This window comes from Pezoporus occidentalis, unplaced genomic scaffold (genome assembly GCF_034315485.1).
Source record: "Pezoporus occidentalis ecotype Australia unplaced genomic scaffold, CSIRO_AGI_Poc_V1 ctg34, whole genome shotgun sequence".
In the NCBI taxonomy this organism is placed as follows: domain Eukaryota; kingdom Metazoa; phylum Chordata; class Aves; order Psittaciformes; family Psittacidae; genus Pezoporus; species Pezoporus occidentalis.
The window spans coordinates 3977219-3995879 of record NW_026915376.1 but is presented as its reverse complement, the minus strand read 5'-3'; the positions used below and the strand labels follow the sequence as shown (position 1 = coordinate 3995879).

General features: G+C 46.3%; 1 protein-coding gene across 4 annotated transcripts in view; it reads left to right on the top strand.

The window, feature by feature from the left end:
* The first annotated feature begins 131 nt into the window (after positions 1 to 131).
* Positions 132 to 18661, top strand: part of XPO5 (exportin 5) — a 29539-nt gene continuing 11009 nt past the window's right edge. The window contains exons 1-21 of one of the 4 annotated variants that reach the window (XM_062629615.1): positions 132 to 364; positions 677 to 798; positions 1414 to 1486; positions 2067 to 2204; positions 2519 to 2701; positions 3714 to 3755; positions 4623 to 4649; positions 4947 to 5132; positions 5792 to 5868; positions 6322 to 6421; positions 7815 to 7898; positions 8281 to 8406; positions 8639 to 8729; positions 9450 to 9578; positions 10315 to 10430; positions 11349 to 11504; positions 11918 to 11959; positions 12568 to 12657; positions 13998 to 14197; positions 14804 to 14903; positions 15944 to 16125. In XM_062629615.1, coding sequence (XP_062485599.1) covers positions 209 to 364; positions 677 to 798; positions 1414 to 1486; positions 2067 to 2204; positions 2519 to 2701; positions 3714 to 3755; positions 4623 to 4649; positions 4947 to 5132; positions 5792 to 5868; positions 6322 to 6421; positions 7815 to 7898; positions 8281 to 8406; positions 8639 to 8729; positions 9450 to 9578; positions 10315 to 10430; positions 11349 to 11504; positions 11918 to 11959; positions 12568 to 12657; positions 13998 to 14197; positions 14804 to 14903; positions 15944 to 16125 — 2420 coding nt within the window. In that variant the 5' untranslated portion in view covers positions 132 to 208. Of the gene's footprint in view, positions 365 to 676; positions 799 to 1413; positions 1487 to 2066; positions 2205 to 2518; positions 2702 to 3713; positions 3756 to 4622; positions 4650 to 4946; positions 5133 to 5791; positions 5869 to 6321; positions 6422 to 7814; positions 7899 to 8280; positions 8407 to 8638; positions 8730 to 9449; positions 9579 to 10314; positions 10431 to 11348; positions 11505 to 11917; positions 11960 to 12549; positions 12658 to 13997; positions 14198 to 14803; positions 14904 to 15943; positions 16126 to 18661 lie in introns of all 4 variants that reach the window. The other 3 variants (XM_062629614.1, XM_062629617.1, XM_062629616.1) reach the window with 3 other exon arrangements.

Sequence of the window (18661 nt, the reverse complement as noted above, 5' to 3'; positions counted from 1 at the left end):
GGCACAGCAGGAGGGGCGGCACAGCAGCACCCCAGCGGTACCCCCGAAAGGCATGTCGGGACTTGTAGTTCTTAATGGCGGCGGCGCATGCTCTTTCCCCACTAGTTCCTCCTCCTTCCCCGGCACATGCGCGGAGGCTGCTGCGGTGCCGCGCGTGCGCCCGCTACGGGGTGCCCCCTCTTTTCGCCCGTCGGTGGCTGCCGCCGCCATGGCTGCCGCCGCTGCTGTGGCCGCCGCTGCAGCTGCCATGGCCGCTGCCATGGTCGGGGAGCAGGTGAACAGCCTCTGCGAGCAGTTAGTGAAGGCGGTGACCGTCATCATGGACCCGGCTTCCACGCAGCGTTACCGCCTGGAGGCGCTCAAGGTACTCGGCCGGGGAGGGGAGGGGAGGCGCCGGGCTCCGGCCACGCGGGTGCCCCGACCGCACGGCCCCGGGACCCGCTCCGGCCCGGTGCGTGAGGGACAGGGGACGTGCCGGGCCCGGGTAAAGCCGCCAAGACTCTGGGAGCCGGCAGCGGGTGGGGGAAGGCAGCGGGGTTGCGCCTGCGCGGCGCTGAGGGGGTCGGGCGCCCCCCTCTAAACGCTGTCCTTCCCGAGGGGCTGCGGCTGCCCCCCGTCACTGGCCGCCCCGTGCCCGCTCCTGTGTTTTAACCGCGTGTTGCCGGTGCTTCCCCAGTTCTGCGAGGAGTTCAAGGAGAAGTGCCCCATCTGTGTGCCCTGCGGGCTGAAGCTGGCAGAGAAGACGCAGACGGCCATCGTCCGGCACTTCGGCCTGCAGATCCTGGAGCATGTGGTCAAGTAAGGCAGCTCGTCCCGCTGCCTGTGCCGGGGAGGGAGCCGGCCTGCTGCCACACAGCCGCTGGTGTGGGTTCTGCGCCCGGCCCGGCGCCTCCCTCAGCAGGGAGGCACTTGCAGGATGTGAAGGGTCTGTTCCGCAGCAGAGAGCAGTTGCTGTCCTGCTCCTTTTTTTCCCTTCTCTGTAAAATAAGGAGAGGAGAAAACAACTTTCAGGCAGGCTGCGAAGGTTAATTCGCCAAGCACTAAGGTACCTTGACACTGCAAGGTGTAAACAAGCACGCAGGGTTATCAGTAGGTCTTTGCAGCGTTCTCTGGCCATAGCCTCATGCTAACAAAGAGGCTTTGTATTAGTTCAGTTCCGAGATTCCTCTCTGCCGCCTCTACAGACCTGATGCTTTGTGCGTTTGCTGCTGCTCCCCATGTGTGTTGACCTCAGTGGTGCACGCCCATTTGCCAGCAGCAGTTTTAACTCAGCCTTTTCATTAAGGCATTGGGCCCTGGCAGAGCCTGGGAGCTGTAGTGTCCGTGTAGGTAAAGAAGCGGTGGTTGGGAATCAAGTCAGAGATCTTTATAAATATTTTGATTTGATGTCATTTTTGTTGCTCTTTCAAACAGGTTCCGGTGGAACAGTATGCCTCGCCTAGAAAAAGTTTATCTAAAGAACAATGTCATGGGCCTCATATCCAGTGTAAGTGTCTTCTACCACAGGCTGTTATCTGACATGATTCTGTCGCCTGAAAACAGAAAGCGGGAGTGAAAGGACAAAGGATTCCAGTTACTTAGCACACAGTACCTGAATTCAGTTGTGCATTTCTTTACTTTCTTGCTGTGCATCCTTAGTTGTTCCAGGGATTTTCTCTGTCTTGTAGTTGGGTCAATAACCATGTCACTCCGTGTGGCAGAAGTTGCAAGTCTTGTATAATATATATGCAGTGCTTTCTTTCTTAGGAGGCAGTTTAGTAAAGATGGGTGTTCTTATGCTTTCAAGAATATCAAACTCGTCATCTTAGTCGTGTTTTCTCTATTATGATTGCTTTTGTGACCAAGTGACCTTTGTCTGAGGAAAATCCTTTTGTCTCTCGGAGTTCACTAGCTGTGGGTGTTTGGGAGTGTAGGAGTGTCATCCAAGGTCGCTGGGATGGAGAGCGGCTCAGTGTTGTTTCATTGTTTTTCTGTGGTTTAGAATATTTGCGACCACTGTGCTTTGCAAGTCAAAGTTACAGATGTCTGACGTTTGCTGTTTTGATAACTCTGTCCCTCTGTCTCAGGGAACTCAGAGTATTCTGGAGGAGGAGAGTCATATTAAGGATGTTCTGTCTCGCATTGTGGTGGAGATGATCAAGCGCGAATGGCCTCAGCACTGGCCTGACATGCTGAAGGAGCTGGATACCCTCTCCAAGCAAGGGGTATGAGACACACCTGTCTGTTCTCTTCTGCTTGGTCATAGCATGGGTTTTGGTCTTCCATCATCCTGATGAAAGCTTAATTCAGTTGTGTTCAGATGAGACAGACTGATGATGGACTCAAAAATCCCTGTTAGATTAAGTTATTCTAGGAGATGATTTTAGCAGAAGAGTGGGGCGTCCTTCTGTCTTACTTTCCCAAGATGTGACTTGTGTCTTCATGCATGTTCACTTTCTCCATACATCTTTGGCCTAGCTTCTAGGGATTTTAGTCTTTGAACTGTGCTGATGGTGTATATTTCATTTTGGGACGTCAGGAAACTCAGACGGAACTGGTGATGTTCATTCTCCTACGTTTGGCAGAGGACGTAGTGACTTTTCAAACTCTGCCTACCCAGCGGCGACGAGATATCCAGCAAACCCTCACTCAGAACATGGAGAAGATCTTCAGCTTCCTGCTAACTACCCTGCAGCAGAATGTCAACAAGTACAGACGCATGGTAAGAGTCTCTTTTCCTTGAGTTCTGTCAGTCCTGGAGGTGCTTAGGAATTGGAATACAACTCGCAAGTTGTTGGGGAAGCAAGTGCAGGGACTGTCTGAAATCTGTTGCTGTCACTGTGAGTAGGGATCTGCTGTGGCCTGGGAAGCTGGTGCTGATCTGAGAGACTGAACACATGAGGTTGACAGGGTTAGTGTTGACAGTTTGGATTTGCTAATGAAAATAGCTAGCTAGAGTGGATTGTGTGCCTCATCCATGCTGTTGGAATGCTCTGCTGACGCTAGGGCTGTACGGCTTAGCAAACAAAAGGTGTGGTTGTAGCAGAAACAGGTAGATTTGGGGTAGTTTCTGTAACACACGGTGATAAAGAGATGCCATCCTGGGCTCGCATTTGCTCTCTTATGCTGCAGTGGTGTCTTTGTGGTGATACACCAAAATGCAAGAGTGTTTGATGTCTCTGCATTGCATCTGGGCCTCTCTGGTCTTTTTCTCTGATAGCTCAGGTCAGAAAGCCATTTTTTGTCAGTTGTGGTGAGGAACCCTCTTCCTTTTTGTGTAAAGACACTTCTTTCCTTAATTCTTGCCTAGAGTCAGAGATGTGCAGGTATGTCAAGGTGGATGGCCAAGGCAAGTCTCTGTCCTGGTCTGTTCCTGTGAGAAGGAGGTGAATTTGAGGGCAAAGCGCATTTGAGAAACTGATACAGAAATAAGGTCCTTAGATGTATCTCTTGTTCTTTTTCTTACTGTGAATTAAAATTCAGATACAGTGGACGTGAAACTTGGAGGCAATGAAAAACTCTCTCCTGTCTGACTTTCCTGGTGCACTGACAGGCTGAACAAACCCACCTGCTGAGCAGGCAGTTCTCTCTGCAGTTCATGGTGGTGGGTGGGAGACCCTGGTGCATTTTGTAGTCTGGTTGAAATGCATTTCCAGGTAAGGTTTGAATTGCAGTGCTTGAGGCTCTGAAGTGTGGCTGCTTGTGCTAACGGTGGAATCTTTCTGATTGGCAAGGTTGGCGCACCCCAGGAACAAGAAGTCCTCGCCACTCCACAGGTTAGCTGATCTTTGGGATGTTTGCACAGGGTAAATTCCGAGGGTTGGGTGTTCAGTTGCCCGTTTGAACACGGAGAATGGGGGAGCTGATGGACAAGACCATTAATGATGTGCAGTGCTTAGAAGTATGCAGTTCTGGTATGGCGGCTCTGTTGCTAAATGTTTGAGACATGTCCAGCTTAACTTAAATCACTGCACTGATTACATTGATGAGCAGAGTTTCCAAACCAGAACCTTGCAGCAAAAAGACATGCTCGTGGTGTCTTTGCATCAAATCAAACCTGAGTGTCTGAGGGACTCATTTGCACTGGTCAGTAAGATGGTGCAAGCAGTGTATTGCTGCTGTTCAGTGTTTGGAACTGGGAGTCAGGCTGTAAGCTGTTGCCCCAGCTCTCTCTCCAGCTGCCTGTCTGACTGTGGACAAATCATTTGCCCTTTTCAGACATCAATCTCAGTGTGTAAGAGCCACCAGCATCTTTCAGAGTCTGGCTTTTGAATGTAAGGTGCTCTAAAAGGTCAAATGTTTCTTCCCTGGAAGCTTCCAAGAAGCACCAAAATTCCTTTCCTTGTCTGCTGTGTCTCCCTGGTGCCTGCTGACTGGAATGTCATTTGGATAAGAAGGAAATTGTGGCTTAACTTGCAGTTCAAAGTCCTGTTGTGTTACCTGCCAGGGGGCTGTGGAGGTGGTTATGAAGCTTGCAGTGATGTCCTGAGCAGGAAATGGTGTTGCAGCCTCCTTCACTGGGGAGCTGTTCTGTGAAGCTGCTTTTGACTGCGCTCTCAGGAATAAGCCTGTCCAGCAGTGGCTGGGTGGAAGTGTTTGTGTGCTACAGCTGCTCACTTACCGTCTCTTGTTTTCTTTTTCAGAAGACTGATCTGACTCAGGAGCCAAAGGTGAGTGGAACTAAGCAAGAGTTAGTGCATTCGTCATTCTTAAGACCAAGATTGCTTAGAACTCGGCTTTTCCCAGGCTTTGGAGTCTGTTACCTGCAGTTCTCATTTCCAGGTGGATTTGTTCACTCCTAATACAAAATCCTTGTAAAGAGAGAAGTGAGAGGTGACAGCAGAAGGGTCTAAGTCTCACTCTCTCAGGATGGTTCCTGGTACTGTTCTTCCGGGGAGTGTACTGCTTTAGACAGGAATTGATGTTTCTCTCTGGCTCTGACCTCCTTGCCCCCTCTCTGTTCACAGGCCCAGGCAAACTGCCGCGTGGGGATAGCAGCACTCAACACCTTGGCTGGCTACATTGACTGGGTGGCTCTGAGCCACATCACAGCAGACAACTGTAAGCTCTTGGAGATGTTGTGTCTCCTCCTGAATGAGCCTGAGCTCCAAATAGGAGCAGCAGAGTGTCTCCTGATTGCTGTCAGCAGGAAAGTGAGTTCTTCCTCCTCAGCTCTTCTGGTTTTGCTTTGTTTTCCTCCTTTATTCCTATGTAATTCTTCAGATAGAGCAGTGATATTTTTCCCCTTTATTTAAGAAACAAAATTAAAATTTGGCTGCTTGTGCTAATGATACTCAGTGTAAATGGCATGCTAGCACAATACATACAGCAACTGTTGGAGTCCCATCTAGCATGTGGTCACCTCTCCTCCAGTGTTGGAGATCCCCATTGACTTTTTTTCCCCCCTCACTTTCTACAACTGTGAAGTGGGAAATACTGTCATCTGGCAGCTCAGAGAAATGACAGCGGCATCTAAAGAGGTGATTTGAGCCACATGTTCAGAAGCAGCTTAGTGTCAGGGCTATGTGTTTGTCAGCTGCCTTTAACTAGTCTGCCATGAAGAAGAGTTAAAGTCTTAGGATCAGTTTTTCAGTTTAAAGTTCCTGTGATGGAATTGCTGGGGGAAATTTCTTGAGATCAGTAATACTGAGAATTTTTGTCAAGGTTTAAGTAAAATTACTTGCGGGCTGCAAGCACCTCCCCAGATAGAAGGGCAGGGGGGATCTCCTAATTTGACCTGCAGCTGGGAATAAATAATTATGTAGGTGGGAATAAATAGTTGTGTTCTAACTGAGGTGTATTTTACACATAGGGCAAGCTGGAGGATCGGAAGCCTCTGATGGTCTTGTTTGGAGATGTTGCCATGCACTACATTCTGTCTGCTGCCCAGTGAGTACCATCCTGCTGCTGTAATGTCACACGAAACTGCATACAAATGGCTTTGTAGATAAGATTTGCCAAAGATAACTGTTGCTTAACTGCAGGAAGCAGGGACTGGGTTAGGAGAGAACAAAACCACCATTTCTCTTGCAAAACCTGAAAAACTGCAAAATTTTTCAAATCCTATAATTGAAGGACAAAGTGATGTAAATACCACAGCTCCCTCAGCTTTCTTTTTAGCCTGAAACTGATCAGGAGGGGCTCTTTCAGAGAGGCAGTCCTAGAGGTTTTAGGTGCCAATAAACCACTAATAGCAAATAATGGTAATAGTGAAGCAAATCCCACTGCGATGAAATCAGATTGTTCTAGTCCTCTTTTTATCTGCAAGATGGATAGCAGTGTGCCTGTTGCCTACAGCACGAGTAACTGTGAACCTGTTTTTCCCCCTTCCCTCATTCCCAGGACAGCTGATGGAGAAGGCCTGGTGGAGAAGCACTATGTTTTCTTGAAGAGACTTTGCCAAGTTTTGTGTGCGTTGGGCAGCCAGCTATGTGCGTTACTAGTAAGTCTCTGCTAACAACAGAAGCAGCCCTGGCAAGGCTAGTTTTTAGGGCAGGGGGTGAGGCAACCCTCAGGTAGGACCAAAGTTCTCTCTGTACATTTTGTAGCCATCGGGTTCTCTGCACACGTCTGGAAAGTGCAGAAACAGCTCTACTTGCAAGTGGGATAACTATCCTGTGAAGCCATAGGAATGTAGAATGGAGGGACCCTGATTCCAAGCTGCTTCTGTCCTTCTGTAACCTCTGTAAACTGCCAAAACTTCATTGAAAGTTGATCAAGTTTTCTGCTGTATACTGCTACAGAAAAACTGCTCCAGGAAACTACTGTTTTATTGGAAGCTTTTTAAATTTCCCTATTAAATAACTCAAAAGGATATATGTTGTTTTTCTACCAAGATTCTCTCAAGCTGAAGGCAGAAATAGGTTTTGTTCCTGCTCTTCACCTTTCTGATGCTTTGGGTCAATTTTGAGATGAAGATACTCATTGATACTTTGTATGCCATGCTGGCTGCTCAGTTCCTGCTCCCTCGATTCAGTGCAGTGCTTTGCCGTAAAGAAGGGAGGCTTGTGAGAGATGCTGCTCATAGGGAGACTGAAGCATCCTGTGCAAGCGATAGACCAAAGTAAATTCTCACGGGGAGGGGAAAAAGAAACCAAAACCCAAAACCTTTGAGAATTTATCCCTAAAAAGAATGGACAGCAAACAAAGGGTGTATTATTACTTGCAGTGACTTTACTGGCTGTTAGGCAGTGAAAGCTGTTAGTGCATAGATGAAGTAATAAGGTGGAGATTTGACTCCTTTCGCTCATACTCAGGAGAGGCAACATTGAGCTGTACAGCTCCAGAACAGGGTTCTTAAGGGCCTTAGGTCATACTATGATCATGAGGAGTTGCAAAACCATGAATTTATGGCTCTGGGCAAAACCTACTTTCCTGACAGACATTCCACAAAGTTACTGGTAAGAGATGTCCATACATTAAATACAGGAAACATTTGGAGGAATGGCAGCAAAATCTGGGTGTATGTATGAAATTCTGCAGTTGTGAATTCCTCCACTTTGCTGCTGCTGGGTCTGCTTGACCCAGTAGGAGTAAAATTGTCACTCATGGCAGCAGCAGTGGACATGAATTTGGTTTTAGCAGAACTCCACTGTTTGAGAAGTCACCCTTTTCCCTTGAAGGGTGGTACTGTCTCTAGCAGCCCCAGGCTGCTCAGCAAAACCTGCTACTTCTCAGGCTATACTGATCTAATCACAGTTGTTCAGGTTTTTGTCTCTGTTCCTTTACAGTCTGTGGCCTTGTAGTGCTTCTGCTTTACCCAGAGACAGAGCATTTGTGAGTCCAGTGTGACATAGAGTTAATATTTTGTCTGAAATTGTTTGCCTTCCTCATAGGGCTCAGATTCTGATGTTGAAACACCGCCCAACTTTGGAAAATACCTTGACTCTTTTTTAGCCTTTACAACCCATCCCAGCCAGGTATGTAAAGGCCTGAAAGTCTTGTGTATGTTTATGTCAGAATGTGTGAATTGAACTAACCTGCAGTAAACTGCAGCACTTGAGCTGCCGGATACTGCTTTCCATTTCAGCTGAAGACCTGGAAGGCAGAGTGGTTTCTTCTCCATTACCACCCTGTTAGGGACAGTGCCTGACTTAGATCCTGCACACAAAGTGCAGAATTTGCAATCAGCCCTAGTATTTACTTAAAGACTTGGCGTTCTGGAAATTTATGCCTTCAGGGTGCCTTAGCCTCAACTGAATAGTCACTGTAATTTGCTATTGCCTTCTGATAGCAACACAGTGGTAGCAGTGGAAATTCCAGCACTGACATCCTTCTTTTTTCCCCTCTTTTCTCCCCTAGTTTCTGCGATCTTCCACTCAGATCACATGGGGAGCCCTCTTCCGGCATGAAGTTTTGTCTCGCGATCCCTTGTTGCTGGGTATGATTCCCAAGTACCTCCGAGCATCTATGACCAACCTGGTGAAGGTATGTGGGAACTGCGGCCAGATAGTTGGGAGAAGGTGCCTACATGAATGTGGCCTGTGGGAGAGAAACTACGTTTTTATTGTGTCTGCCAGAGACCTGATCTCCTGGCTGCTGAGCAGACAGCTCTGTCTCAGCATTTTGCTGTCTGCTCCTTGTCTTCAGTCTGGCAAGTAACTGGAGTTAGCTGTGATGGGTAACTTTTCCTTCCTGACCTTGTCTGCTCTGTCTCCAGGTGGGCTTTCCCTCTAAATCAGACAGCCCCAGTTGTGAATATTCCCGCTTTGATTTTGACAGCGATGAGGACTTCAACGCCTTCTTCAACTGTACGTTGCCATCATCCTGTGCAGATGCTGTTGTCTGTACCTTTCTGTTTTAAAGATTTAAATCTGTAGTCAGCAGAGCCTATTTTTTTTTGTGTGGTCATGCACTGCAATATTTTGGAACAAATGAAATTCCTATTCTCTAGTTTACTTTCAGTATCACAGGGCTCAGATTCTGGTGTGGAAACATACAGAATCTTTCAGTATCTTTTCAGTATCACAGAGAAGCTTTTAGTATCTTTGAAGTAAAAAAAAAGACTTCTTTGGGGTTTTGAGTTTGCATTAGTTTGTCAGCCTAGAATCTGAATTGGGTTAAGTCAAAAAATCTAGAAGAGTGTGTTTATCTGAAGGAAGCATAAGTTATCTAATGCTGCTTTTGTATCTCAGTATCTCAAGGTGCAGCAAACGTGTATAGTTTGAAGGTTTGTTTTTTTTTTATGAAAAAGAGGCTTAATTGTAGTACATCTGACTTTAACATAGACTTCCGTAATTCATATTGCATTTTAATTGCACTTCTTTTTATGTTAACCCATCACTATTTTTAGTCCATTTAAATCACTTCAAATATTGCCCATTCTGTTACACCTAGTTTGCTGGCTGTATATCTGAGCTCACTGCACAACTATTGCCGCAGCAGCAGCCCATAACATTCCCAGGTCTGCTCTGGGGAAGCGAGCGTTTGCAACATCAGCTTGTTGCATGGTGTCTCATTTTCCACTGCAGCTTTCCGAGCCCAGCAAGGAGAGGTGATGAGGATGGCATGTCGTCTGGACCCTCGAACTGGCTTTCAGATGGCTGGTGAATGGCTGAAGTACCAGCTCACAACTCCTGTTGATACTGGACCCATGAACTGTAAGTTACCTGAAAAAACAAGATTGATATGGGGTTTGGGTTTTAATTCAAGCTGAGAAGCAGCTTCTTTGCCCTCTCTTTTTAAGGGTGGACCAAGACTTAACACAAGGTTTTTGGTCTTTATGATCTTAGAAAGTTAAAAACAAAATCAAATCAAGCTCATTCCTCCCCACATTTAACCCTTTACAGCCTACCTAGGGAGCATCTAATGTAAAGCCCTTGGCTCCTCCTTTCCTCCCCCCGTATCCCTCTGCGAAACAGATGCAGCTGTCACTCTGACACAGTTTTGCAATTATTTGAGCCTTGTTATCTCTGTAACATTATTTTTCTGTCCAGGGGAGTTCTGCTTTTTTGACAAGTCCCTCTGCCAGTCACATTGCCTTCCTCCTGTGAAGGAAAGCCACTTGGTGCTCTGTAGGTCACACTGAGGGCAGTCTTGCCTGCGGTGCTGAATCTGGGCATGCGTTCCCCCTCTGTTTCCATTCTATGATTTGTTGGTGTTGCTCTCTACGTATCTCAAATATCAGACTTGTGTCTCGGGAGCCTTAGCTTGAATGAGGCAAATCACATTGGAGCACCTTATTTGCTCCCTGTGCATCCCTGCCAGGCATCCTCAGGGATTGCTGTGTGTCCAAAATACTTGAGTGTTAAGATGTTGCTGTGAAGGAGCTTATCAGCTGCTGTTGTGCATGTGGGGAGGAGCATGGTGAGAGCTCCAGTGTTCTCTTCCTTTCAGCGAAAACAGGTGAAGGTCTCTGCTCCATCTTCTCTCCGTCCTTTGTGCAGTGGGATGCCATGACCTTCTTCTCGGAGAGTGTCATCAGCCAGATGTTTCGAACCCTGGATAAAGATGTATGTGTATCAGATGCCATTTCCTGCTCTCCTGGCTTGTTCTTGGTTGACCTGAGTGTGTTTTTTCAGCTATGGTGTCATTGAAAAGTTTGTTACCTCCATGAAAAAAAAACACATTTGTTGAGTGACTCTTATGAAAAGTAGTGACCCTTCTTTAGATGAGGCCAAACTCATCCTGGCTTAGTTTTGGGCACTGTGCCATGAGAAGTGACAGGAGAGCACTCAGGTGGCATACCTTGAAATGTGCCTTGCTAGAGGAGGATTGCTTAAGTGGAATTTTCCCATGTTTATTGTTTTTAATTATCCTCTGATTAGATTATTTGAACTTTAAGTGAGAGAAACTCCTGCTCAGGGAGTAGGAGGCCGGAAGCGATTTCTTTCTGCTTTTTTTGTTTCCCAGCAGGCAACAGAGAGAAAGCATTTTTTTTTTTTCCTCAGTCTTCTGTAGGCTGACTTGATTTCTTTTTTTGTTAGATCGGGCTTCTCCTGAACTTCAGTTCATTATTGTAACCACAGTAAATTAATTGCATGGGTTAATGTAGTTGGTTAAGCATGGAATTTGTTGGACCAGAGTTAAGAGGAGAACTGGGAGACAAACTGAGGTAGAGGAAATTTGCCTTTCCCAGGGATACAAGCAGCAGTATGGGGACTTGAGTTTGACATCTCAAGACTGCCCTACCAACAGTGGCAATGTTGCTGTCCTTTTTCCCTCAGCAAGTGCACATAAGCATGCTGTTAAATAGAGGTTTCTCCTTATTCTCTTTCTGCTTTGAGAACAGTTGCGTTCAGTTGAGAGGCTTGATGTGATAGCAGCAGCTCTGTGACCTAGCTCTAGGAGTTACAGGATGTGTGCTACAGGCTGAAGTAGTGAATGTTGTCTCCTTTTTGATTTCCTCTTTCCATTTGTTGACCTTTTAGGAAATTCCAGTGAATGATGGCATAGATCTGCTGCAGCTTGTCCTTAATTTTGAGACAAAGGATCCTCTCATTCTGTCCTGTGTGCTTACCAATGTTTCTGCTCTCTTCCCATTTGTCACTTACCGACCAGAGTACCTACCACAAGTACTTTCCAAGGTAGGTACTTGCAGACCCTGCTTAAAATCAGATAGGCTTTTTGTGGTGCAGGGCCCTTGTACTAAACTGCAGGAGTTAATTCTCTTGATGTTACTGTTAGGGAAGTGCTATCCTTCATGTTAAAGGTGGGAAAAACTGAGATTGAATCTTGTTCAAGAAGAAACAATGTCAAATAACACCGATTTTGCAGTTCCTAGCCTTAAATCTTAACATTAAGTGCACGCTCTGGCCAGTAAACACCATTTTTTTTTATTTCAAGACCTCACTGTGCTGCCAGTTCATCTTTCAACTTAGTCAAGAGGTCTTCACTGACTTTAATGAAATTGCACTAGTCTTATGATCTAGTCTTTGAGCTCAAAACACGTGTGCTAGATATTGACAAATGATGTGAACTTTTGGATCTTTTCTCACAGCTGTTTGCGTCAGTTACCTTTGAAGTTATAGAAGAAAGTAAGGTATGTCTGAATTATTATCTACTAATGAGCTATAACAGTTGGATCAAACTATATCCTATTTGAGAACATGCTGGGTCTGAAGACTGCTGTAGTAGGCTTCTCAAGTATAGCTCCTGGAAAGGGCTTGAAAGTCTAGACATAACTGATCTCTTCTTGGTTGCCACAGCCTAATAAGCCTGTGCTCACAAACCTAGAAGGCCACAGGTGTGGTTTAAGGCCAGTGTACTTAGTCCCCTGGTCTATGCTGGCCTTCCTGAACACAAAATCCCTTCATTAGCTGTGGGTATTCTTCAGTGGTTGGTATACATGGCTGTGAAGGATGGCTACAAAGCTGCTAGCTACCCTAGGGAGTGCTTGGGAGCCTTAAAATAGTAAAAGCTGTGACATCCTTGCTCCCAAAGTAGACCTGAACATGGGCTTCCTGAGTTGGCTACAGTTCCAGGGAAAATTTGTTTGTTGGGTGATTGTTTGCGGGGGGAGGTGTGGAAATGCTTTCTTGATCTGTACTCAGCAGTGCAGAAAATTTTATAATGCATTTGTCTCTTGAAAATCCCTGCATTTTTCTGAACTTTTCTTTTGTTGCATTGAAGTTTGTTATGTCTGTCCAGGCTCCTAGAACTCGAGCAGTGAAGAATGTGAGAAGGCATGCATGCTCCTCAATCATAAAGATGTGTCGGGATTATCCTCAGCTTGTCCTGGTATGTAAATGCAACTGTATCATGAAGAGTCTTGCCTCAATTTCAGCTGGATTTTGTGGGATCTTCAGCTTCTTTGGCTACAGCCTCTGTTTTTCTTCCAAGAAACATTCCTGCTGTGCAAATGGCAAAGTGCTTTATTCCCTGCACCTCCTTTCTTCCCCACCCCACCCCTGAAAAATCTTCTGCCTGAAGAGTTGATTTATAAGGTGATGAGTTAAATGCAAAAGGGATTATGAGGAGGCTACGTGCAGCACTAGATTTGTTTTATGGGAATGTTTGCTGAACTTCCCTTTTGTCACTCGTGGTGGTCTCGGTTCATTCCTTAGCTGAAGATGCTAGCAGTAACTAATCTTCAGGCTTCTGCCACTTAACAGAACATAGGAGCAAGAGGAGAGTATTTGTTTTCCAGATTAGCCTGAGGAGACTAGAAAAACAAATATTCTTAAAATCCATGAGCCAGTGTTTCATTTGGTCTTGTTGAACTAAACAGCCTGCCCCAGCATGCAGCTGTGAACACCTTTCTTTAGCAGTGTTTGTATGGAATGGCTGTAGGACTGTGGGAGCAGCATGGGACGTTGTTAGCTTAAACAAAGACATTTTTTGAGGATGGTAGTTAACGTAATTTAGGTGTTCCAGTCTCCATTCTGCAGTAGCTGCTGCAAACTAGTGGGTTTGTCTTTGTTACACTCCACTGGTCATTGAACTACAGTTGGCTGTAGACATCTACAGTTGGTCAGCTAGACATCTTCGCTGGAAGAGCCAAGGGCCCAGAGCTGCCACAAAATATGTTCAGATGACTTTGCTGAAGGGCATGATTGCTAATATTTATAGAAGGTTACAGGAAGACATGGCTGTGTCTAGAGTGTGTAAGGAAGAAACACAACCATTCCTATAGAGACAGTGATAACCACATGAATTGTTACTAACCTAGTTTTGAGCAAGGAGATGGAAAAATCCTGAGCCTTGCACTTGAGAGCCAAAGGAACGAGGTGCTTTCTGTGAGCAAACAAAAGCACCAGACTTTTTCTGAAGTGTGATGCTGCTGTAGGGAATATGACTGTCTAGAAGAGGGACATTTCCTCTGCTTATTTTGGTCATTCTGGAGACTAAAGTAAACTGGATGCAGGATAATGATAGGGTGATAGGGAAGAAAAGAGGCTCTTTTAGACTGAACATTCAGATAAACTTGGTCTTAGAAGGAGATAGTTATGTAGAGGAAGGGTAAGGTAGACATGCTCCTCCAGCTGTACTGTATATACAGTACACCCCACCTGCTTCCCCTAGTGGCCCCCATTCACACCATGTGCATAACGCTCTTCCACTTGGATGTGTTTTTTTAGCCAAACTTCGAGGTGTTGTACAACCACGTGAAGCAGCTGCTCTCCAATGAGCTCCTTCTGACGCAGATGGAGAAGTGTGCTCTTATGGAGGCCCTCGTCCTCATCAGTAACCAGTTCAAGGACTATGAGCGGCAGAAAGCTTTCCTGGAGGAGCTCATGGCTCCTGTTGCTGGCTTGTGGCTCTCCCCGGAGATGCAGAGGTATGGGTCGGTTTTCTGAGCTTTGAGCTGGAGGCATTGCAGAGGTAATGCACAAACCTAATGAGCATGCTGGGGTGCCTCGTGACGCCCTGTGCTCTGGGCAGTCTTGGTAACAGCTCTCTTGTAGTTTGGGAAGTGCCAACTCAGTCTAAATGCTGTTTGTTGGAAATTGCCAGCTAAGACTCATTTAAGGTGATAGAGGAGCACTTTTTCCCAGCATGCTCAAAGCATTTGCAGAAAATGAGAAACTTGTGAAAATGAGCAAAGATGTCCTTGCTCATGTCCAGGAGAAGCTAGGAAGCTGAGCTCTCATTACTAAAGCTGAGGTGTGCTGCAGCTGTGGGCAGCTCAGCATGCACAAGAGGTTTGCAAGCAGGACTATCTTCGTAAGAGGTTCAATGGTTTTAGGTCCCCATGGCCCAAGGGAACTGCAAATGTCTGAAGAGTGCATGTGTCTCTGGTGCTTTTTATCGTGTTCCCACATAGTGTGAAGCTCTAGCTAGGCTCTGGCCTACTCCGTTTGAGATGTTTGTTGCCAGTGCAAAGCTCTGCTCAGATTTCCTGCCACAAACAATGATCCTCGTTACTGTCTTCTGCTGCTGCCAGAGTCCTCTCGGATCCTGAAGCCTTTATCTCCTACGTGGGTGCTGACAACAAAATTGCCGATCCAGTCTTGGAAGATCCCAGTGGCCTGAACCGCTCTAGAGTGAGTATCGTTATCAGCAGAGGTGTAATCCTTAGCGAGACAGGACTTGCCTCCTTCCATCCCCCATTCATTGTGAATACACGTAAGATCTTTTCTGATCATCTGCTTCTTTTGGGTGCAGATTAGTAGGTTTTTCAGATTGCAGAATAACTGGCTTTTGCTTCCTTAAGCTACAGCAATAAGAATGCAGGCCATGCAAAACCAGATTATTCCGCAGAGTGAAGCACACTGTCCCTCACTCTCTGTGTGGCAGAGTTTGGTTTTGGAACACGTTTTTTGGAAATCTGGTGCAGTGGATTTCTCTTCAGAGTTTTGAGCCAGGCAGTGTGGAAAGTGTCATTCTGAGACTGCAGCATGGGATATAATTAAAATACGTCTGAGGTGATTTGTGTTGTTTGAATTGTTAGTGAAATGTGTGCACTTCTTGGGCAAGTGGCAGTGGAGTTGCTGTCTTTAGGTCTGCAGAAGACAATGAAATGCAGTCCACAGAGCTGGGCTTGTGATCTGGCACTAATGCCGTTTGACCACTGTGTCATTACAGATCTCTACATTCATCCCAGCACATTGAAGGAGCTGATGGTGTAGACCCTTCCTTTTAGGGGTTAACCTATCTGGTTGCTCGCATACTTATGCGACCATATGCATTAATGCTTTATCTAATAGCGAGTTCCTAGGCCATCCTACCATGGCCATGGGTCAGTCTGTCAGCAGGTAGAGGAAGTACAGGGATATGAGGAGCTCTGGCTGGCAGGAAAGCTGCCTGTGTTGAGGATGCCTTCAGGAGCATAGTTGCATTACTTTTTAGAGGTGGGTGTTTCTCTTAGCTCTGTGCCATTAGGCAGCTTTCCGTGGGGATAAGCAAGGCCCAGTGTTGCTCATGTTTTCTTAGCAGCAAACCCAGTGGAGTTTGTTCTTGTCACCAGATAAGGCTCACTGTAGAGCATCCCTTTGAGATGGGTTGATGATGGGTTCCTCTGAAAACCTGTTTATTTGTGTTGTTCTGTGGCTTAAAATCGCTCTCTCCACATCTCTTCCTGCAGATAAGCTTTTGCGTGTACACCATTCTAGGAGTTGTGAAACGAGCTCGTTGGCCTGCTGCTCCTGAAGAGGCAAAAGCTGGAGGATTCTTGGTGGGATACATGCCCAGTGGAAGTCCAATCTACCGTAATCCCTGCACTGAACAGGTCCTGAAGCTGCTTGACAATTTACTTGCTCTTATAAGGTGGGTCGAGTTGACTTGAAATAATTTTTGTTGACTTAAGAATCTCTGAAAGCTGAACTGTGATAATACATGGAATGCTCAGAGCATGTTTACCCAGTGAAGCCAGCAGGAACACAGGCTGGTGCAGGTGCCCAAGTACCGTTCCTGACTGTTCACAGTGGGGAATGGCACTGGGGAAACTGGAGCCTTCTGAATGTTCATTGGCCTGGCCTGCAAGAGTCCATCAAAGCCAGTGGGAGCTTGGGCTGGGGTTGCCTCCCCCACCTCCACTGCTATAAATCTGCCACCCAGTTAATCGTTTCTCAACTAACATCTCTGCTCTGCCCTCAGCCCCTGCAAGGCCACCTCTCCAGTCACCACCAGGGCAGTCCCAGCTCTCATCGCATCCTGTTTGCATTGTTCTCTCTTCAGTGTTAAATTAAGCTGGTTTTGCTGAACACGGACACCAGCCTCCTGAAGCACTGTCTGCTATTGAAATCAGTGGATGCATACTCTCAGGCTGTTGCTATCTTGCAGTGCCTCTCTGCATGTCGCTGATGTGTACATCTGTGGTAGCCAGAGAAGGGGGCAGGAGAAGGCAGAAAAAGGGAATACTGAATAACAAAGTTCCCAGAATTATAAAGGAGGAGCCTGTCTCAGGGTAACTGCTGACACTGGGATTTTGCCAGTCTTATGGGGCAGGTCTGTGAGGTAATGCTACATGTTAAGTACTTGAAAACTTGAGGCTCTGTCCTTGGCAGAAGCCTGTTGGGAAAGAGCATTTTCAGATCCACTTAGATTTTCAGCTCCAGTTCTGTGAGGAAAGGGGCCCTATTACTCGAGCTCTGTGTAGTCAGGTATGTTTGGTAGTCACTGAGCTCAGGACTGTCCTGCTTCCAGTAAGAATGCTGGATATGCTGGACAGGTAGGACAAGCCCATGCTGCCTTGGCCCACCCTAGCAAAGCTCTGTGTAGCACAGCAGGTGGTGCTTTGGCCAGTGAGCAGGGTTGAACTATCTTGTTAGAGCTGTGGAGTTGTGCTTTTATCCTGGATTTTTTATCCCAGAAATGGTTTTATCCTGGAAGGGTGAAGGTCCTATCAAGTGGAATTGCCTGAGTAGAAGTAGCCTCATGCCAGTTCTTCCAGAGCCTGAAACATGTTCCATATTGTGAGAGACCAACGAAACCAATGCCCAGGGTCTGAAGAGGCTGCAACAGACAGACTTTTTGCTTGTGTGATTGCTCTTCTTGCTGGAACTTACATATTATTAAGAACACTTGGATTTGTGTCACAACAAACTTAGGAAACCTCTGTCAAACTCTATCCCTACCTGGAAAGAAGCAGAAAATCTGTGCCCTCTTGTTTACCACCTCCAGGAAAACACATGAGCTAGTTCTGTTGCCAGTGCTTTCCCATCTACCTAAAGGAAGAGGTTCCCTGGCTGTTTTTTGACACAATGGATCTGTGTTGTTCAGGCATCCTCCCTGGAGACCAAAATCTTTTCTAAGCACTTTGTAGTAACGTACATGGAGCAGCCTGTACTTCACTCAAAGGTATCCAGGCTTTTCTTAAGGCCGAATGTTCCAACAAGAACCAATGAATGATGTATTAAGAGCAGTAGATCTTCCACCTCATACCTTTTTTGGCTGCTGCTGGATGTGGAGGTGTCTGTTTGTGACAGCTGCACGCTCGGTTCATTGCAAATGTTGATGATGCTTATGCCTTTCTAGAGAAGTTAGAGGTTGTGCTGGGGAGCTTCTGGTATATTTTTGCTGCCTTTTGAGTGCCTCTTCCATGTGCTGCTTCCTCAGGCTGTCTTTAATACAAATTACGCAAGAGGACATGGAGTCTACAGCAGTCTGTCAGCAGGTAGAGGAAGTACAGGGATATGAGGAGCTCTGGCTGGCAGGAAAGCTGCCTGTGTTGAGGATGCCTTCAGGAACATAGTTGCATTACTTTTTAGAGGTGGGTGCTTCTCTTAGCTCTGTGCCATTAGGCAGCTTTCTATGGGGATAAGCAAGGCCCAGTGTTGCTCATGTGCTTATGCAGGAAGCAGATGTGGAAGTCCTCACAGATTGTGTTGGTTACTGTGTGAGCAGATCTGCAGATGGCAGTAGCATGGGTCCTACTGAGAGCTAAAGCTGGGCACCAGTATGCAAAAAAAAAACAAAGGCATTTTGCAGGGCAAGCTGTTGTGTCTGCTGCACTCTGGATACTGGGTGGCATTCTGATGTGTTTGCAGACAGAAGCAGTGAATGTTCTTAAGCCATTGGCTGTTTTCAAGGGTAAATAGCTGGAAGATAGGTCATGGATGAGACCAAAGAGCCAAGAGGAAGGAGAGGGAGTCTAGGTAACAAGAAAAAGTAAGGTAGCTTTAAGTGCCATCTCTTTGTACCCACCCGTATTTGTCTTTGTCTTTGGTGGCTGTATTTACCAACGTATTTTGAGGCTGCTTTGTTAATCACTGCTTGCAGCTTTTCAGGTGATGATTCTCCTATCCTCTTTTCACCTAGGTGCTTTCTACCTCTTCTGGCTTAAATTGTCGTCTCATGAAGT